The sequence below is a fragment of the Micromys minutus genome, assembly GCF_963924665.1.
Source record: "Micromys minutus genome assembly, chromosome: 7".
Taxonomy (NCBI): domain Eukaryota; kingdom Metazoa; phylum Chordata; class Mammalia; order Rodentia; family Muridae; genus Micromys; species Micromys minutus.
This window is the reverse complement of record NC_137976.1, coordinates 17,628,647-17,645,379: the sequence shown is the minus strand read 5'-3', so window position 1 is coordinate 17,645,379 and position 16,733 is coordinate 17,628,647. Positions and strand designations below refer to the sequence as shown.

At 45.6% G+C, this 16,733-nt stretch overlaps 1 protein-coding gene across 4 annotated transcripts in view; it reads left to right on the top strand.

Annotated features, from left to right (window-relative positions):
* The window catches only part of CXADR (CXADR cell adhesion molecule), a gene marked incomplete at its 3' end in the record, with an annotated part of 48,158 nt that overhangs the window by 14,477 nt on the left and 16,948 nt on the right, over window positions 1-16,733 (top strand). For 2 of the 4 annotated variants that reach the window (XM_080919267.1, XM_080919266.1), the window contains exons 2-6: window positions 6,490-6,656; window positions 10,292-10,496; window positions 14,693-14,848; window positions 15,477-15,599; window positions 16,253-16,391. In XM_080919267.1, the coding sequence (XP_080775393.1) occupies window positions 6,490-6,656; window positions 10,292-10,496; window positions 14,693-14,848; window positions 15,477-15,599; window positions 16,253-16,391 (790 nt within the window). The remainder of the gene's footprint in view (window positions 1-6,489; window positions 6,657-10,291; window positions 10,497-14,692; window positions 14,849-15,476; window positions 15,600-16,252; window positions 16,392-16,733) is intronic. The other 2 variants (XM_080919268.1, XM_080919269.1) reach the window with 2 other exon arrangements.

Genomic DNA, 16,733 nt, shown 5'->3' with positions numbered 1-16,733 from the left:
TAAACTCTTAACAACTCCACCTCCACAATTTCTACTTCCCTGACTGATTTCTTCTTCCTCACAGCAACGCATCAAGGAGTAATTGAAGTAATTATATATTTAACTACTCCCGTGGCTCCCTACCTACCTTCTCCTCTCTTCTTCCTCAGGAGAGGTCTCTCTTTAGTTCAGCATGGCCTGAAATTCCTGCTATGACCCAGGCTCACCCCAGACTCCCCCCCCCCCCCCCCCCCCCCCCGTCTCAGCCTCTCAGTTGCTGGGATTACATGGGCATACCACTGTGATCAGCCCGGCCCAGTACCTCCCTGCTCCCCCTTGTCCGATAGAAACTGGGAGAGTCAGGTGACTTTCTAAGCATTACTAATCCTAGAGGAATTTTCTGGCTAGAAAGTTGGCTCAGGTTAGTGAAACAGGAAGGAATCGATCGAAATTGCACAGATAATGCTTTCTTTTAGCCCTGGGCTGGCTCGTCCGTTGATGTGCTCAGCAGTCACAAGTCTGTAGTATTTGTGTTTGTCCTTGAATGGGAAGTTTCGGGTGATGGCTGAACTTTCACACACACACATGCAGTTTTCAAAAGCAGACCCCGACTTTCAGGAAGCGAGACGAAAATGCCAGAACTATCAGTCTGAAGCTCCATGATCCTTCAGAGAAGGAACTGCCGCTCTTCTGAGCAATGCTACGGTCCAGGCAGGTGGACGGAGGGAGGAGGCCCCGAAGAGGCAGTTTGAGTTTTCCCGTACTCTAGGATATGCTGTGTCGAGGTGGCCTGCGAGAGAGATTCTTACCAAAATGATCTGGCTTGGGAGACCTTCTGTTAGTGACATGTGTCAAGTTCTAAAGACAAGGAAGTCTGTAGGCTAACAACGTGGCCTGGGAATAATAAAGGTAAAGCAGAATTCTTGGTGGTTACAACACCTGATTTAAAAACAGTGTTTTCAGCGGCAGTGTCAGAAGAAGGAAGCAGTTGTTACAGGCACGTGCATCTCACGCTGCCCCTCAGGGGAAAGGTGGCAAGATGCTTGTGTAAGATGTGTGGAGCCCTGGGCTCCATCCCCAGCATTAGTGGTGCGGGATGGCGAGTGACTGTTGTCCCAACTCCTCTACAGTTTAATTTAAAATGAAGTAAAATTAATGACGTCTCTGTATCTTCCTGGGCATAAATTATGACCTGCTTAGCTGGTCTCACCCTTTGGTACCGACAGGTGTGCGGATTCTCAGTATGTTTAGCTCCTCCTTGGGAGATTCTTTGTCATAAAGAGCTCACCCCTTCCACGGACCTTTGCGAGCTTGTATTTGTTTCTCCAGGAGGGTAACAGAATACCAGAGAGGATGGCTTAAGTAAAGAAACGAGTGTTCTCACAAATCTGCGGGCTGTGAAAGCCAGGGCCGGGATGGCAGCCATTGTGGTTTCTGGTGAGGCCCTCTCTGCCCTGTAGGTAGATATCTTTGTGATACCTTGTGGAGAGCCCAGGTGGCTCTTCCTAGTGCTCAGCCAGATCTTACCTCTGGGCAATGGCTCCAAGTCACAAAAGGGATTCCCCCCCCCCCCACTCCCTCCCATGGAATTTGGGACCATCCAATCATAGCCTAGTTCCCCAGGTTTCAGTACTTCGGGCTTGTGTGCTGTATCATGTGTTGTCTGCCTAAGGCCCTGTTCCCTTGGAATGCTAGGATTTGACTAAATCATTGGGTAGATGAAATGAAACCGAAACGGTCATATTTAGCTATAGTTTTATTAATGTGAGATTTACCACCTCAAGGGTTTTTTGGTTTGCTTGTTTTTTTTTTTTTTTTTTTTTTTTTTTTTTTTTGTTTCCGTTTTGATAGGCAAGTGATTGCTGCACCGGTGAGTTACAGTTCTAGCCCTGGGTTTTGAGACAGAATCTCACTCCCGTTGTAGTTCAGGCTTGCCTTGAACTTGCTCTGAAGCCCAGGCTAGACAGCCTCACACTCGGGAGCTTCCAAGTGCTGGGATTATAGGTGTGAACCTTCTTGTGTGGCAAATTTGCTTTTTAAACACTATCAATTTTATATTTGGACTACAACATCACATGCTTTTATTTGTATTCCCGAAGTTCTAGATTATATTCTTAGAACTCTTGGAAATGCTTAGCAAAGTTGAGTGTGAGTTAGAAGGAGTTCCCACCCACCTTGGGTTATTTTACGCAGCCAAGACCCTCTCTGTCTCAGTGTTCCCTACCCAAGAAATGCATCTGCTAAGACTTGAACCTGTGACATACGTCTATCATCCAAAGTCTATGTTCTGTCTATCATACAGATGATGGACTGATGTACAATGACATGTTGGCCGTTGTAGCATTGGGCAGGATGTTGCTAAGAAACATGTTCCATGTTCCATGCCTCCATCAGTCCCTCTAACCATCTTCTCACTGCCTAAATTGTCTCTTTGGAGAAAGTCACATGACTGTGATCAGACAGATCACCCTCCTCACTGCCTTATTTTCTCAGTATACTTGGTATTTTGTTTTGGTTTGTGACATAAGTTCTCACTATATAGCTTTGGTGGCCCGACCTTTGTTATAGAAAGACCAGGGTAGCCTTGAACTCACAGAGTCTGCCTCCCAAATAACCTGGGATTGAAGGTGAGCACCCCCATTCCCTGCCCTGTAAACAGACACTTTAAAGGTTTTTCTGTCTTGATAGTAAGCTAGTGCATCTTTACTAGCAGGTGTTGTTACAGGAGTCAGGCTGTACTTTGAATGAGGAGCCACAGGCTTTCCTCGGTAGTCTAGTGAAATCCCTTTGGTCATTTGGTTAAAGTGGTGCATTATATAAGCTCCATTACAAACTCCCCGTTCCCCTCTGTCATTCACTCCGTTCCTCATTTTCATCCTCTTGTTTGAAGCTCTTCTGTCCTTTTCCAACTCCAAGTCTTTATAAGTAAACATTTTCTTTCCCAGCATAGCCATCTCCCCTCTCCAAGTTTTTTAAAATACAATCAACCAACAAACCAACCCTTTCTTCTAAGCACCCTTACTCAAAGTAAGTTAAAGCTCTCACCTTTACTTCTCTTTAAAACAAGAGGAGAAAGGAAAAATAAAAAACAAAACAACATTGAATTTGTCACATTTCTAACTGCACGATTAAGGACCAGATGGAAAAGCCAGACAGAGCATTACCATCTATCCAGAGGACTGCCCCCCCCCCCCCAGCAATAGCTCCTCCCATTTCTCTGTGTGCCTTTCTTTGTAGAATCAGGTCTCCTAAGGACTTAGTAGGAGGTGACATCAAGGGCTGAAAAATAGTCTTTGATGAAGTCTCACCACTTTGATGTTTAGTTCGCCCGGGCAGCAGAGAATCTCCAAAGACCCGGTTGATTTAGAAACTGGAGATAAGAAAAGCAAGCAGAAGAAGGGTGGGAGATGTTATTCCAATTAGTGTCCATGTGGGATGGACATCGCTGTGTGTTTATATACTCCGGTTCTGAGCGCTCATAACTGGGCTCTGGAAGGCCCTGTGGCTTTGAATTTTTATGCCATGTATTTTATTAAACCCTGAAAATCAATTTAAATAAAGTTAGATTTGATTTAGTTTTCAAACGCTAGTTGAACCTGCAAGTAGTTTCTGAGTTACTGCAGTGCAGCTTACGGCAGTATGAGCAGCTTACAGAGTCGCTGCATGAGGCCGAGTATATCTGTCTTTTGTTTTATACAATTCTGACTGGTGCATACTTCAGCACTTAAAAAAAAAAGGATGCCTTTGGAAAGAGCTCCGTGTTGCTAGGAAACCAAGAGCTCTTTTTTGCGAGGGTCTTGAGACTTCAGTTCATTTTTAGTACAACCCAGTGAGGAGCAAACTCATTCCGAAAAAGAAATACCGAAAGTCATTTGCGAAGCTGCTTAAAATATCGCAGGCAGAATAGCATCTCCTGGTATCTGAGGGTGCCCACTTGCAAGTACATATATAAAATCCAGGAATATTTGCATAAAGCCTAAGCACATAGTCCACCAGCAAAGGGAAAGACAAGGTAGACCGCTAGAAATGGAAGACTTTCTTCAAGCAGAATTTGTATTTCCTTGACAGTTCTAAAATCAGAGTATAATTGAATCTCAAATTCTTTTCAGCAATTAACAAGGGGCTATTTTAAGAGACTGAGGCACTTCCAGATCCCCGTCCCCTTAATGAAACTAATCATGGAAGGGTAAGTCAGGATTTCTGCCTTAGCGGGTCCTAAAACTCTGAGGCAGCATTGGGAGGAAGAGCAATGGAACGTGGCTGCTGAGTCAGCAGTGCCGTGGATTTCTAAAGGAAAACAAACACAAATGCCAGCATGAGCCAAAGGCAAGAGGGTGATACATGGGAACATGTCCTAGATGGGAGGACAGAAAGCTCTCCGGAAGGAGTCGAGGTCGTAGGCTGTGTTCTGAAAAGGAGGTAGGCACGGGACTGAGTTTATGAGAAATTATAAATAGGACCCGAAAGTTCCAATATCTCTTAAGCAAGGACTCCAGAGATGCCAGTGACAAACCAGATTTTAATAAATATGTAGACATGAGACAGACCGAAGGCCAGAAGACTTTTAGGACGATGCTAAGCAGTTGCTTGCTTTCAGCCAGTAGGTTTAGATGGGGGTGCGGGATCATCAACCTTTGCTTTGGGAAAACCAACCCCAACTTTAGAGACTTAACCCAGGAATCTGAGAGTGTTGGAGAAGGCTAGCCAGAGAAAGGGAGATCTGGGTTCACCCAGGGTGCTGATCTAAGTGGGGTGTTGTTGGTCTTGGACAGTTATTTCCCATGGGATTTGTTTTCATGGTGGTTCCTAAGAAGTGGAGAACGGATTTAGCAGGGCGTCTGGAGCCTCACCCTGGGCCTTGCCCAGTGCATTCTCGTTACATTTCACTGCGACTTAAGAATGCAGAGGATTTGTACACATTTTCTATTCTGTTTGAGGAATGTGCTTACATACTCTTAAAAGCTTAGGATGGTGGCTTCTCTTGATTGAGTTTCTGTTCTTCAACTTCACCAACACTATATTATTTCTGACAGGTAGCGTATTAAGATGAATTCTCAGCTAATAGAATAATATCACATCATGGAGGAACATTATTAAATAGTCCCTGTGGACCGTGAGGACGTGGGACTGATTGACTCCTATTTTTGTTCAATCTGTTAAGGATGAGCACGGGATGAAGGGAAGGGGGAAGGTGGACAGAGTGTGGGGGTGGGGAGAGGCAGACCCTAGGTACCGTCCCTCATCTTGGTGCGCAGACTTTGTGGTGTAATTGTCCAACACTGACCATTGAGTCTGGAAGGGTAGGGGCTTCAATCGGTAAAGTTGCTGCTCTTAGCACAACATGGTGAAGCTTCATGCCCTGGACCACGAGAAGTTTGAGTTGATACACAGAAACTCCGTTGGAGTTGGTGGCTCATGCCTGTAAAACACCAGCGACTTCCCACCCCGAGGTGAGAGCACTACATTGAGTTTAAAGTGACTTCCAGACCAGGCTGGCCTAACGTGTCAGAGCCCGACTCAGAACTACACACTAAAGCTAAAGGTGGCCACAGAAAAACTAGCAGGCGGGACACGCTAGAGCTGGGGAAACTTTGATGATGTTGTAATAATTTTAAAGGCGTTGAATTGAATTATGGATGAATTAGTGAATCAGGCTAATGACTAGACTTTTCATACCTTGGATCTTGATTTGAAAACCAACATTGTCTTTTTTTTTTTTTTAAATGGTGGCCAGGGAACAAACCCACAGAGTGTTTTAAACACTAGGCAAGTAAGTTCTCTACCACAGTGTTTGCTTCCTCCTGTTTTGAGACAGGGTCTTGCTATGGAGCTGGGGACGGTGCTCAAACTCTCAGTCCTGCCGTCTGTCTCGTTAGTGCTGGGTTTCAGGAATGCGCCGCTATGGTTGCTGGCAGCCCTTTTCCCCTCCTGTTTCTGAGACAGTCTTGCTATGTATCCTAAGCCAGCCACCAACTTTGGACTCTCCTGCCTCTGCCTCCCTGGTGCTGTAATTAAAAATCTGTGCCACATACTCAGCGACAAAATCAAAACCAAAAGCCCAACAAAAGAAAGAGCCAGCTGCTCACTTTGCCAAGATTAAATGTAGGGCTGTGCACGAACTAGGCAACGGAGCTGCATCTTCAGCTTTAGCAAAACTAGTTTTAGAGTTGGTCAGGCTTGGTCGTGCTCCTTTTTAATCCCAATACTCGGTTAGCGGAGACAGGGTTCTGAGTTCTAGGCTTCAGTCCATCAGCCCATGAACGGTACAAACTTTTTTTTTTTCTTTTTGCATCTGGGAAGTTTATAGTTCTTTCAAAGGGGATTGTTTGGATATCGCAGTGTCGGTGGGCTCGTTCCAAAGGCACCACAGACAGTGAACTCCATTGCTCGGAACCCAAACTCCGGATCACCGTGCTCCCATGAGATTACAGTGCTCCCACGAACAGCCCCAGGGCCGTGTGGCACGGCAGTAGCAGAGGCTTAGTCCCACGTGTGTGGTTCTTTTTGCAGATTTCACCAGCGGTTTGAGCATCACTTCACCTGAACAGAGGATCGAAAAGGCTAAAGGGGAAACTGCGTATCTGCCGTGCAAGTTCACCCTTGAGCCCGAAGACCAGGGACCACTGGACATTGAGTGGCTAATATCGCCATCTGATAACCAGAAAGAGGATCAGGTGGTGAGTTTCATCAGTGCTGGTCACGCCGTACAAGCCAGCTCTGCTCTTGGGTGTGCCTTCACATAGACTGGATGGGTGCAGGGGCCCGGGAGAGAGCAGTCGGCTAGATGCTCGGGTGTGGTGGGAGTGAGGATCACTGGCCTGGTGTGTATTGACACACCCCAAAGATGTATGTATGTGTACGTACATCCCATTCGGGACTTTGAGTCTAGCAAGTTTGTTAAAGAAGATACGAGATATAACATACTGTACGAAAGGTATACAGGATTGTCATTAGAGCCTAGTTTCCATATTTCTTCGAGTTAAATATTCTATACGGTGAACTAAGAAGGAGATGAGATCTTTGCTGTCGTTCTACCTTGACTTTTTATTTATGTGTGTGCCTATCTATGCGCATGCGTGGGGCACAGTGGTGAGCCCGTGGAGGTTAGGGGGCAGCTTTGGGGATTGAGTCTTTGCTTCCATCGAGTGGCTCCCAGGAGCTGAAGGCAGGCGCTCATTCTCGGTGATAGGTTCCTTTCCCCAGAGCCTTTCCTGAGTATACCCAAAGCCAGTGAAGGTTGAGAGCGGGAGACCATATTTACTAACAAGATTAGTGTTCACTTTATATACAACATTATATGGTAACTTCATTTGTTATATTTCACTTAGCTAAATATTGGAGCAGAGGTAAGGCAGGTCGGGTTCACGAGGGTCTAGTGATTTGGGTGTAGACACGGTATCTACCTGTAAGACCGAGCATGGTGGTGTACGCCTGCCACTCCGTCATCAGGAAAGGAAGGCAGAAGAACGCGGCGGTTGAAGACAGCCCGCACCACATAATGTGAAAAAAACGTTACAAATTTACTTTATTATCCAAATAAGAGAGAAGCGGTTGTTTTAAAACTGAAAATGAAAGACTTCCTTTGAAATGACTGAATTAGTGCATCCTAAAAATGAGTATCTTTTGATATAAACCCAGACATTTGTGAAGGAGGTAAAGAAGCCACCAGGGTCCTGGTCAGTGACCGGGATCATGGATTCCCTTGTTCTGATTGGTCTGATTTTGTGATCAGACCTGTTTCCAAAGGAAACAAAAAACCAAAACTACACACACACACACACACACACACACACACACACACACACACACAAGCCCCAAAGATCAGAGTTGCCCCCTTTACTCTCATGAGCCCGATGGGTACCCTGACCTCTCCGTTCTCCCCGTCCCCGTCCCCCGCTGTGAAGATGTCTGCACTCTGAACACACATTTCTAATGATGGCACTCCCTTTCCTTGTCCTGCTCAGGAGTCTGAGCCTGAGGTTAACATAGAAGAGCACTCGTTCTCCGTCCTTCTGAGTGACAGGAGACGGTGATGTCTGGTGGGGCGTATGTAGAGGCCAGCAAGTGTGCCCCAAGCTTGTCTGCTCATGGAAAGAGGGTCCCAAGTCTTGCAAACTGAGGATGAAGCACAAGAACTGTGACGCAAGGGCACTTGGCCTGGGGTTCATTTCTGGGTTAAAAGCCTGGCCTCAGACTTAAATCCAATGAAAAGGAAGATGGCAGGAAAGGCGAGCTCTCTGCAAAAGAACATGGCTCCATAGTATTCCAGCTGTGCCGTGTGTCAGCTGAACTCCGTTTGAGTATAGCTAACCTAGTAGACGGTAGCCAACGACTTTGAAGTTGGAAGACTGGGCTGGAGAAACATCTACTGTTAACCCCGTGTGACACTTTACCATGAACCACATCCTGACCACTGGTGCCTGTTTCAGCGTAAAGGATACTTCTGAGACTGTCATCAGGTGGCTCTTCCGGTCATTTGGGCATCCTATAGTGTGCACACAAACACAAGGGCTATGAAGCGGTCTGTGACCCACCACTGCAGGCCCACACTCCTGGCTTGGCAGAAGCATGTCTATGCAGCCCATGACTGTGTACTTGAGCTTTCATCAGACTCTGAGGAGGGCGTGGCTATGCTCATGAACGTGAGGAAACCGGCTCAGGGATGTAAAGGAACACGCCCTTCCTCACACAGCTGGTAGTCGAGCCTGGAATTCCACAGTTCTCATGCCTCTTTTTATCCAATGTTATGTTAATATTATCTTTGCATTTTATGTTGACATTAGGGAGAAAAAGATTTTTTTAAAATATTTTTATTGGATATTTTATGTATTTACATTTCCCTTCCCTCATTCCTTCTCCCCTTTCCCTTGCTTTCACGAAGGTGCTCTCATTCCCAATCACCCACTCCCGGAAAAGATATTCCTGTATGTTATCCCCCCCGCCACTACTCAGATAACAGCGTCACCTAGGGCTGTCCCAGCTGTGACTTTTGTTATCCTCTGCACTGTCCTTCCTTGTCTCCCACGTTTCATAAACAATTTCATCATGTGGCAGGAAAGGGACATATGTCATAACCATCCCTTAGACCGACTTAAGAAAATACTGCCTACACAAGTATCTTGTCAACTTGGAAATAACGTAGAAACATTAGTCACACACTGCGACAAGTGAAAACAAGTCTGGCTGTATAAACCGCAAGGACAAGGGTCAGCACTGTCTTAGGGTAAAGGCTCCAAGGGGACAGTTCCAGGCAATTCCACCATCCTTGCCACATCGCAAAGAGACATCAGGGAAGACAAGTGAAATCGCAGGTAAGCGCTACCTGTACCATGCTCAACCAGTCCTTAGGAAACCACTAAGGTAGTTTACAAGTGTGCTCAACTGTGGGCACACTCGTGTCTGGTGAGGTGTGTCTGACCAAATGGGCTTCTGAGGTGCAGTTGTTTGAACGAGAGTGAAAAGTTTAATAGGCAGGAAGTCAGCATCTTGTCTGCTGAAGTTTGTGAATGTTGATTGATGTTGACCAGTGGGTGTGGCTAGGTAATGGCCTTTGTGTTGAGACCAGGAGCTGGCCATTCATGTATTTCCTGTGTGTACTCAACAAACTGATTTTGAATGGGACCCGGTGGCGGGCAGGTACCTTACATACAAAGGAGGTCGTGTGGACTCAGGGTGGGGCGGACATGCCCGTGGGGTCAAATTTTGAAAAATCCAGAGGTTCCTTCAGATAGTTAAAAGATCCTTGGGAGACATTTTCCAGTTATACTGCACAGAATTGGCATCTGAGACAAGAAATTTGTGTAGATTATAGTTGGGTCCTGTGTGTATGTGTGTGTGTCTTTGTTTTTGTTTGTCTGCTTGTTCATTTTGTTTTGTTTTCAGATAGAGTCCTTTTCAAGTATCAAGATATCTCTCTGGGATAAGGCATATTCTGTGGTCCTGTTCCTCTTTGGTTTCCCTGTTTGAAATGAAGCCACAACTCAACCCCAGTGTCTCTTCTGTTTCTCATCCTGTGTGTTCATGGATGGCTGATGTCTTCCTAATACATACTTTGCCGCTTTTGCATTTTACAGTAACTTTGGGGGAGAAAAAGATCCTTGTATGTTATGTTCTGCCCATACTACTCAGATAAGAGAGTCACCTGGAGCTGTTTCAGCTGTGACCCTGTTCATTGTGTCTGGTACCATCCTTTGACCTTCGAGTCTTGCGATAAGAACAAGGAATCTTATTGTAAAATGTGAAAAATTATGGAATGAGTTGTTTTTTTGTTTTTTTTTTTTTTTTTTATCTCCTCTTCTTATTTTGCTTTTAGATCATTATTTATTCTGGAGACAAAATTTATGATAACTACTATGCGGATCTGAAAGGCCGAGTCCATTTTACGAGCAATGACATGAAGTCTGGTGATGCATCTATAAACGTGACCAATCTGCAGTTGTCCGATATTGGCGCTTACCAGTGCAAGGTGAAGAAAGCTCCCGGGGTGGCAAGTAAGAAGCTTCACCTGACAGTTCTTGGTAAGTTCTCGGTCCTGTTGTCCACGGGGCCCACATGCTGACAGGGAAGGTGGCTACAGCCTAGAGTAGCAGAGCCCAGGAAGGCCAGGCTGGTCTCACCTCAGGGTGCTTCGGATACCATTGGTCAGCCGAAAGCAGCCCATCTTTTCTTTTTAGAGAAAGGAAGAGAACAACCTACTTTGTAAAAGTTAGGCAGTAAACCTCTGTGATGCTTCAAGTGTGTGGTGACCAGAAACTCCCTGAGGCTTAGGAAGTGGGTGGAGCTTTGAGGTAATTAGGTGGGGGGGGGGTAGGGTGGGGAAGGGGCTTCCACTCCTGAAGGACTGATGTAGTTCCAATGATGCCAGATTAGTTACCACAGAAGCAGCTGGTTACAGGCCATGAGCTTCTTTGACCCCTTCAGAGTTTCTTCAAGTGCCGGCTCTGCTTCGGTCCTGATGTGCCCACTGGAAACTAAGTAAGCTTGGTCCTGTGCTTTTGGACCTCCAGAATTATAAGATAAAGACAGTTTTCCTTTCTAAGTAGTGATCTATCTAGCTTCAGCTTCAGCATTTGGTTACAGCAAGAGAAAACAAAAACAAAGTAGGCTAAGCCAGGAGTTTCCGGAACTGGTGTTAAGATTTCTTTTTTCTTTCAGAAATTTCTCCTTTTCATTTCCTTTGATTTCAGCCTATCACACTGAAACATAAAAGATTTACTTATCATTAAACCTAAGATCTCACTCAGCTTCAAAATGTTTGTTTGTTTTAATCCGTTTCTTTTTAAGATTTGTTTATTTTATGTATGTGTGCTCTAACTGTATGTATACCTGCAGACCAGAACTCATTACAGATAGCTGTGAGCCACCGTGTGGTTGCCGGGAATTGAACTCGTGACCTCTGGAAGATCAGCTGGTGCTCTTAACTGCTGAGCCATCTCTCCAGCCCAATCCTTTACTTTCCTAAGGATAGATGAGATTTCTATGGTTACTCAGAGTATTTGTTTGCATTTTAAAGATTTACTTTAAATTATGTGTAAGTGGATATCTGTGTGTACAATGTATGCACGTACACTGCCCATGCAGGCCAGAAGCATCAGATCCTCTCGGAGCTGGAATTATAAGTAGTTAGGAACTGTCAGATGTGCATGCTGGGAATCGAACTTGGGTCATCTGCAAGAGCTTTAATACGCACTCCTAACCACGGAGCCATCTCTGCAGCCCCACAGTACTGGACTGTTTTAATGAAGGCGATGTAGTGTGGTCGAATGAATTGGAACAGACTCCGATTGTTTTCCTCCTTGTCACCGCTGTTTCTGTTCTCCAGCTGAGGGGATTAGACAGTCCAGGGAATCTTGTAGCTTTCTTTGGATAGTCACAAAGGTGATGCTTCGACATCTTAGTAAGCTGCCAGACTCAAAACTCAGTTATCCATCTTTAGGAGCTAAAATAATGGAGTACAATTAATCTCTTCAAATTGGGAGGTTCTGAAAGGCTGCAACTCTACGTCTAACACTTTCTCTAGCTGTGTCTAAAGCTTCCTTGTGGTAGATTGTCCTCACAGTGGGTGCTAACTTTATGAAGTAAAACACAGATGTGAGCTCTCTGTATTGCGGTAGCCCCGTCTTGTGTGCCTCAGAGTTCAGGGGAACTCACTTTTTGTAGAAAATGCTGACTGCTAGAATTACTCTTGGGAATGATGAAGTAAGACATTTAGCCTCCTGTCAATCTCTAGACTTGGCTTTGGTTTCGGATGAGCAGTGTTCCTGTCCAGGGCCTCTTCTAAAGCATGCCGTGAGCAGACAGGCTAGGAGCAGTGGCTGGTATTGCTTTAGAATTCCAGTAGTAACTGCAGAGGTTAGCTTGGTGGTTGTTCACCTCAGTGACTGAGCACACAAGGGGTCCTGGTCTTAAACTGGTTCCATGGGAACGTTCCATCTTAAATTGGTTTTAGTTAAAAGTACTTTTTATGATGTGAAAGTGAACCCGAATAAGGCCCCAGCAAAGGGAATATGGCACCATTGGAAACACTGGCCGTTTATAGCATGGAAACATAGATTGACCTTCATGTTCGTAAACTGCATAAGTCTGCAACAGTTTCTTTAATCAGTGGTCTGAACTCTTATTCTGTGACTGTGGGGACCACTCTTACCTGGGAGTTCTGAGTCCAGGTTCACCTCGAGTGTTTCACACTGGTACCCATATGCGTCACGAAGTGACTGGGGAAAGGTCCATAGGGAGTGATGGGATTTGCATAGCTATTCCCAGGATAACTGTGGGTGGAACAGCACTGACCACTAGGTGGCCAAGCACAATCATGGTATCTGCAGGAATGGCTCTTAGTGTGTGTGTGTGTGTGTGTGTGTGTGTGTGTGTGTGTGTGTGTGTGTGTGTTCCAGCTCCCACTTTCACTCATAATGGTGAAACAAGGAAAACTCACTTAGAACAGAAAGCATGAGAATCAACTTAGACTAGGGGTGGGGTTGGGGGATCAATAACCCAGACATTTATCGGGCTGGGAAGACAGATGGTAAAGCCCCAGCCACAGACTTCATGGGAAGAAGCACTGTTTTTCCCAAGGTCTTGGAGGAAAATGAAAATAATGACAGGGTTCGGCCAGCATTGCTCGCAGACCAGCCCTGCACTCCCCGCCTTCCCCAGGATGCTAATTACTCCCGGGCCTCCCTCCTGACCGTCCCCCCCCATGTCCAGTTTCCTCTCCCATTAGAAATAGCTGCCTGAGAGCAGACCTCTGCTTTTTTTTCCCTCATAGTATCCCCAAATTCTTTACAGATGTTTGCCTCTTGTGTCATGGCGGTCAGACTTCCCTGGCTCTCCCGTCTGACTTTAGAGACCGCACACTCGGTCCTGCTGAGCTTTCGTAAGCAGGTTTTAGGGGTGTCCTCAAAATGCAGGGCTCATCGGTAGATGGCTAGGAAGCCATACTTGGCGTGTGACGATGCAGTGAGACAGTGACTATCATTTAACCAAGACGAATACTGTCACATATACCATGGTTCATTCTCAAAATCTCATGGAGTAAAAGACCCAAAACCTGCCCGACCTTACTATTCAAGTCATAATTCCAGAAAGAGAAAAGATCCATGACAGAAATCTGATGAACCAGTCTGAAGTAAGGCTGCCCGCAGCCGCCATGAGAGAACTTGGGAAAAGTCTGACCCTTGCTGAAGGGTCTCCAGATAGCCCTTTATATCCTTGGGTTTCTCATCCTCTCACTGAGCCGACCATGGATCAAAAAAAATATTTGGAAACATTTGTGTACATGTAGTTTACAGACTTAATGATTCTCTACTGTTATAATCATTATAATGACGACGACATACCATTTACATTGCAAGCATTCCCTAAGTAATTTCAAGTCTGACCAGGAATGGTGAAGCGAAATGCTATGTCATTTGATGTAAGGCAGTTGGGAATCTGCATATTTCTATCCTCGTAGGGTTTGAAACCAATTGCCTACTACAGTACCAAGTAATGAAATATATAAACACATTTGTTAAACCCACTTGACTAACATATCATTTTATTCCATAAACGTCAGCCTCAGTGAGGTGCCATGCCAAGGTATTAGGCCAGAGCTGGGGCAAGTTGCCAGTAATGAGGTCACTTGTTACTCTGAACCATTGCTCAGAGGTCTGGAAGATAAGCTCCAATTTACCTCTTATGACTGCTGTGTGAACGGATTTGAATTCGCGTAAATACATAGTGGTAGATGGTCTGCGCCGCACTAAGCGGATTGTCCGGTGATCGGTGTTATTAATGAGTGCCCTGATTGTCCAGTCACGACACCTAGAGAGGCATGAATGGCACGTACTCACAGATGGCCGCGTTTCAAGGACAGAGCCATAGGTAAGGAATGGAGGGGAGCTTCTGGGAGCATCGCCACCCAGCCGCATCATCCCTGCTTTTCTGACATGTGCCTCTGGAATGGCAGTGCACAGAGCTGAGCTGCATCCGAGATGCACCGGACTTCATGCAATGGCCGCTTGCCTGAGCTCATTACCTGTTTGTGTTCGATAAAGCTGCGCGAGCTGGTGTGTCAGCATCATTCCTGTGCCCGTGTCCATTCTGAGCCCCATCCTGGCTGATGAAGGGGTCAGTGGCTACGCATCATACTCTGTGCTTAAGGGGCTTACATAACCTGTTAGGAAACCAATCCCATTTTCTTGGATGAAGCTGTGATTTCTTTTCTCCTCAGTTAAGCCTTCGGGTACCAGATGCTTCGTGGATGGATCGGAAGAGATTGGGAATGACTTCAAGCTAAAGTGTGAACCAAAAGAAGGTTCTCTTCCACTGCAGTATGAATGGCAGAAGCTGTCAGACTCCCAGAGAATGCCCACTCCATGGCTAGCAGGTGCTGCTCCTATTAGGTACCAAAATGGTACCCTTGTGTCGCTGATTTCCCAGTGGTGTTTGTGTGTGCGCTATACTTTACATCACCGTGAAAATTACTCAGTAACTTATAATCACAACCAGGTATCCTCAAAGAAGAAATATTTCAATCAAGTTGTCACCATTAGCATATTGTGATTGGTCACTGTGGTAGATCTTTTGTAACTTTGAGAACTGTGCAAGGTCACAGTGCTGAAGGTATCAGAGTGCAGTCATGGTGGGTCTGCCCGGATTCTTACTGGTGTTCCAGTAACTTAGCCATGTGAGTTTAAAGCAAATTCATGTGATAGGCATGAGCCAAAACGTTACAACTTGGATAAATGTAACCGTTCTTGTGATTGCTAAGACTGCTATGCAGTAGACAAGCTTTGCTTTAGCTGAGGCTGAGGCTGGGGGATTATAGTAACTGTAAGCTTGCTTGTAGGACCTGCAGGCTGGTTGTGTGAATTCTGGGGATGTTTGTCTACACCCAGCATTATCTGTCTTTTAACTGCATCGCCAAACTTAAAAGAGGCTTATTAGCTTTATTCAAAACTGACAGCAGTATGCCGTCTAAAAACAAGTCTGCGTTTCCCCCTTTCCTTACATAGAAATGACTTCTCCTGTTATATCTGTGAAAAATGCCAGTTCTGAGTACTCTGGGACATACAGTTGCACAGTCCAGAACAGAGTGGGCTCCGACCAGTGCATGCTGCGACTAGACGTTGTCCCTCGTGAGTACATTCTTTCATGTGCTTTGCTAGCGTCTCATAGCCCAGTTTCCTCGGGGAGGGTACGTTGAAGGCATGGATGCTCACATTGATCACATGTGATCACTCTGGGTGTGTGCTCATTTTCCTAGTCCATGCAGAAGGGACGGCAATACACTTTCATTAATGAAACCGTCACTTTAGTACCTGAAAGTGGTCAAATCGGCTTTGGTACACTATTTAGCCACTAAGGAATCAGAAGACTGACATTTCTGTGTGCTAGTCAAGTCAAGACAGGTTGGACCCAGAATCCATCAGGTTTTAAAGTTTGGTGATGTATGTCATTCAAAAGATAATATTTTTTATATATTTTCCATGCTAGATAGAAGCCTTGGTTATTACTTCTAAAAGTTATATATGTAATGAAATGATTCTGTCTGTCTCTGTCTGTCTGTCTCTCTCTCTCCCTCTCTCTCCACATATACATACCCCATACTTTCAGTAGTAAGCCCTGTGTGGTGGGTTTTCTTATTCCTACTAATTCTGTACACACACACACACACACACACACACACACACACACACACACACACACACACAGACGCACGCACGATCCTTTCAGTACTAAGCCCCGTGGTGGTTTTTTATTTACTAATTCTGTTGCAATCTCACGATAGCCTCCAACCGAGCGGGACCGATCGCAGGCGCCGTCATAGGGACACTGCTCGCCCTTGTACTCATCGGGGCCATCCTCTTCTGCTGCCATAAAAAACACAGAGAAGAGAAGTACGAGAAGGAAGTGCATCACGACATCAGGTAATTCAGTGACACCAGACTCCGCTGATGTGTGACAAATGATCCCATCCCGAAAACTTCCTCTCAGGAGGCACCGGGCGAACTCTTTGATTCCTCCCTTCAGATCCTGGCCAAGCATGCGTGTTCAGATGCATCGGTCTGACCACTTGTGGCCATGCTGTGAAATCTTCATGTTTTCTTGTCCTGTTTTTAGAATCACAGCAAAATGTCTGTCTCAGGAGCACCTGCTGTTTCCTGTAAAAAGACTTGACAGCCATTCAGTGACTCGGGTAGTTTGTAGAATGGATAAAGGAGTGTTAGCTTTTCTTCTTGGGACAGTCTTACTGAGCTACCCAAACTGCC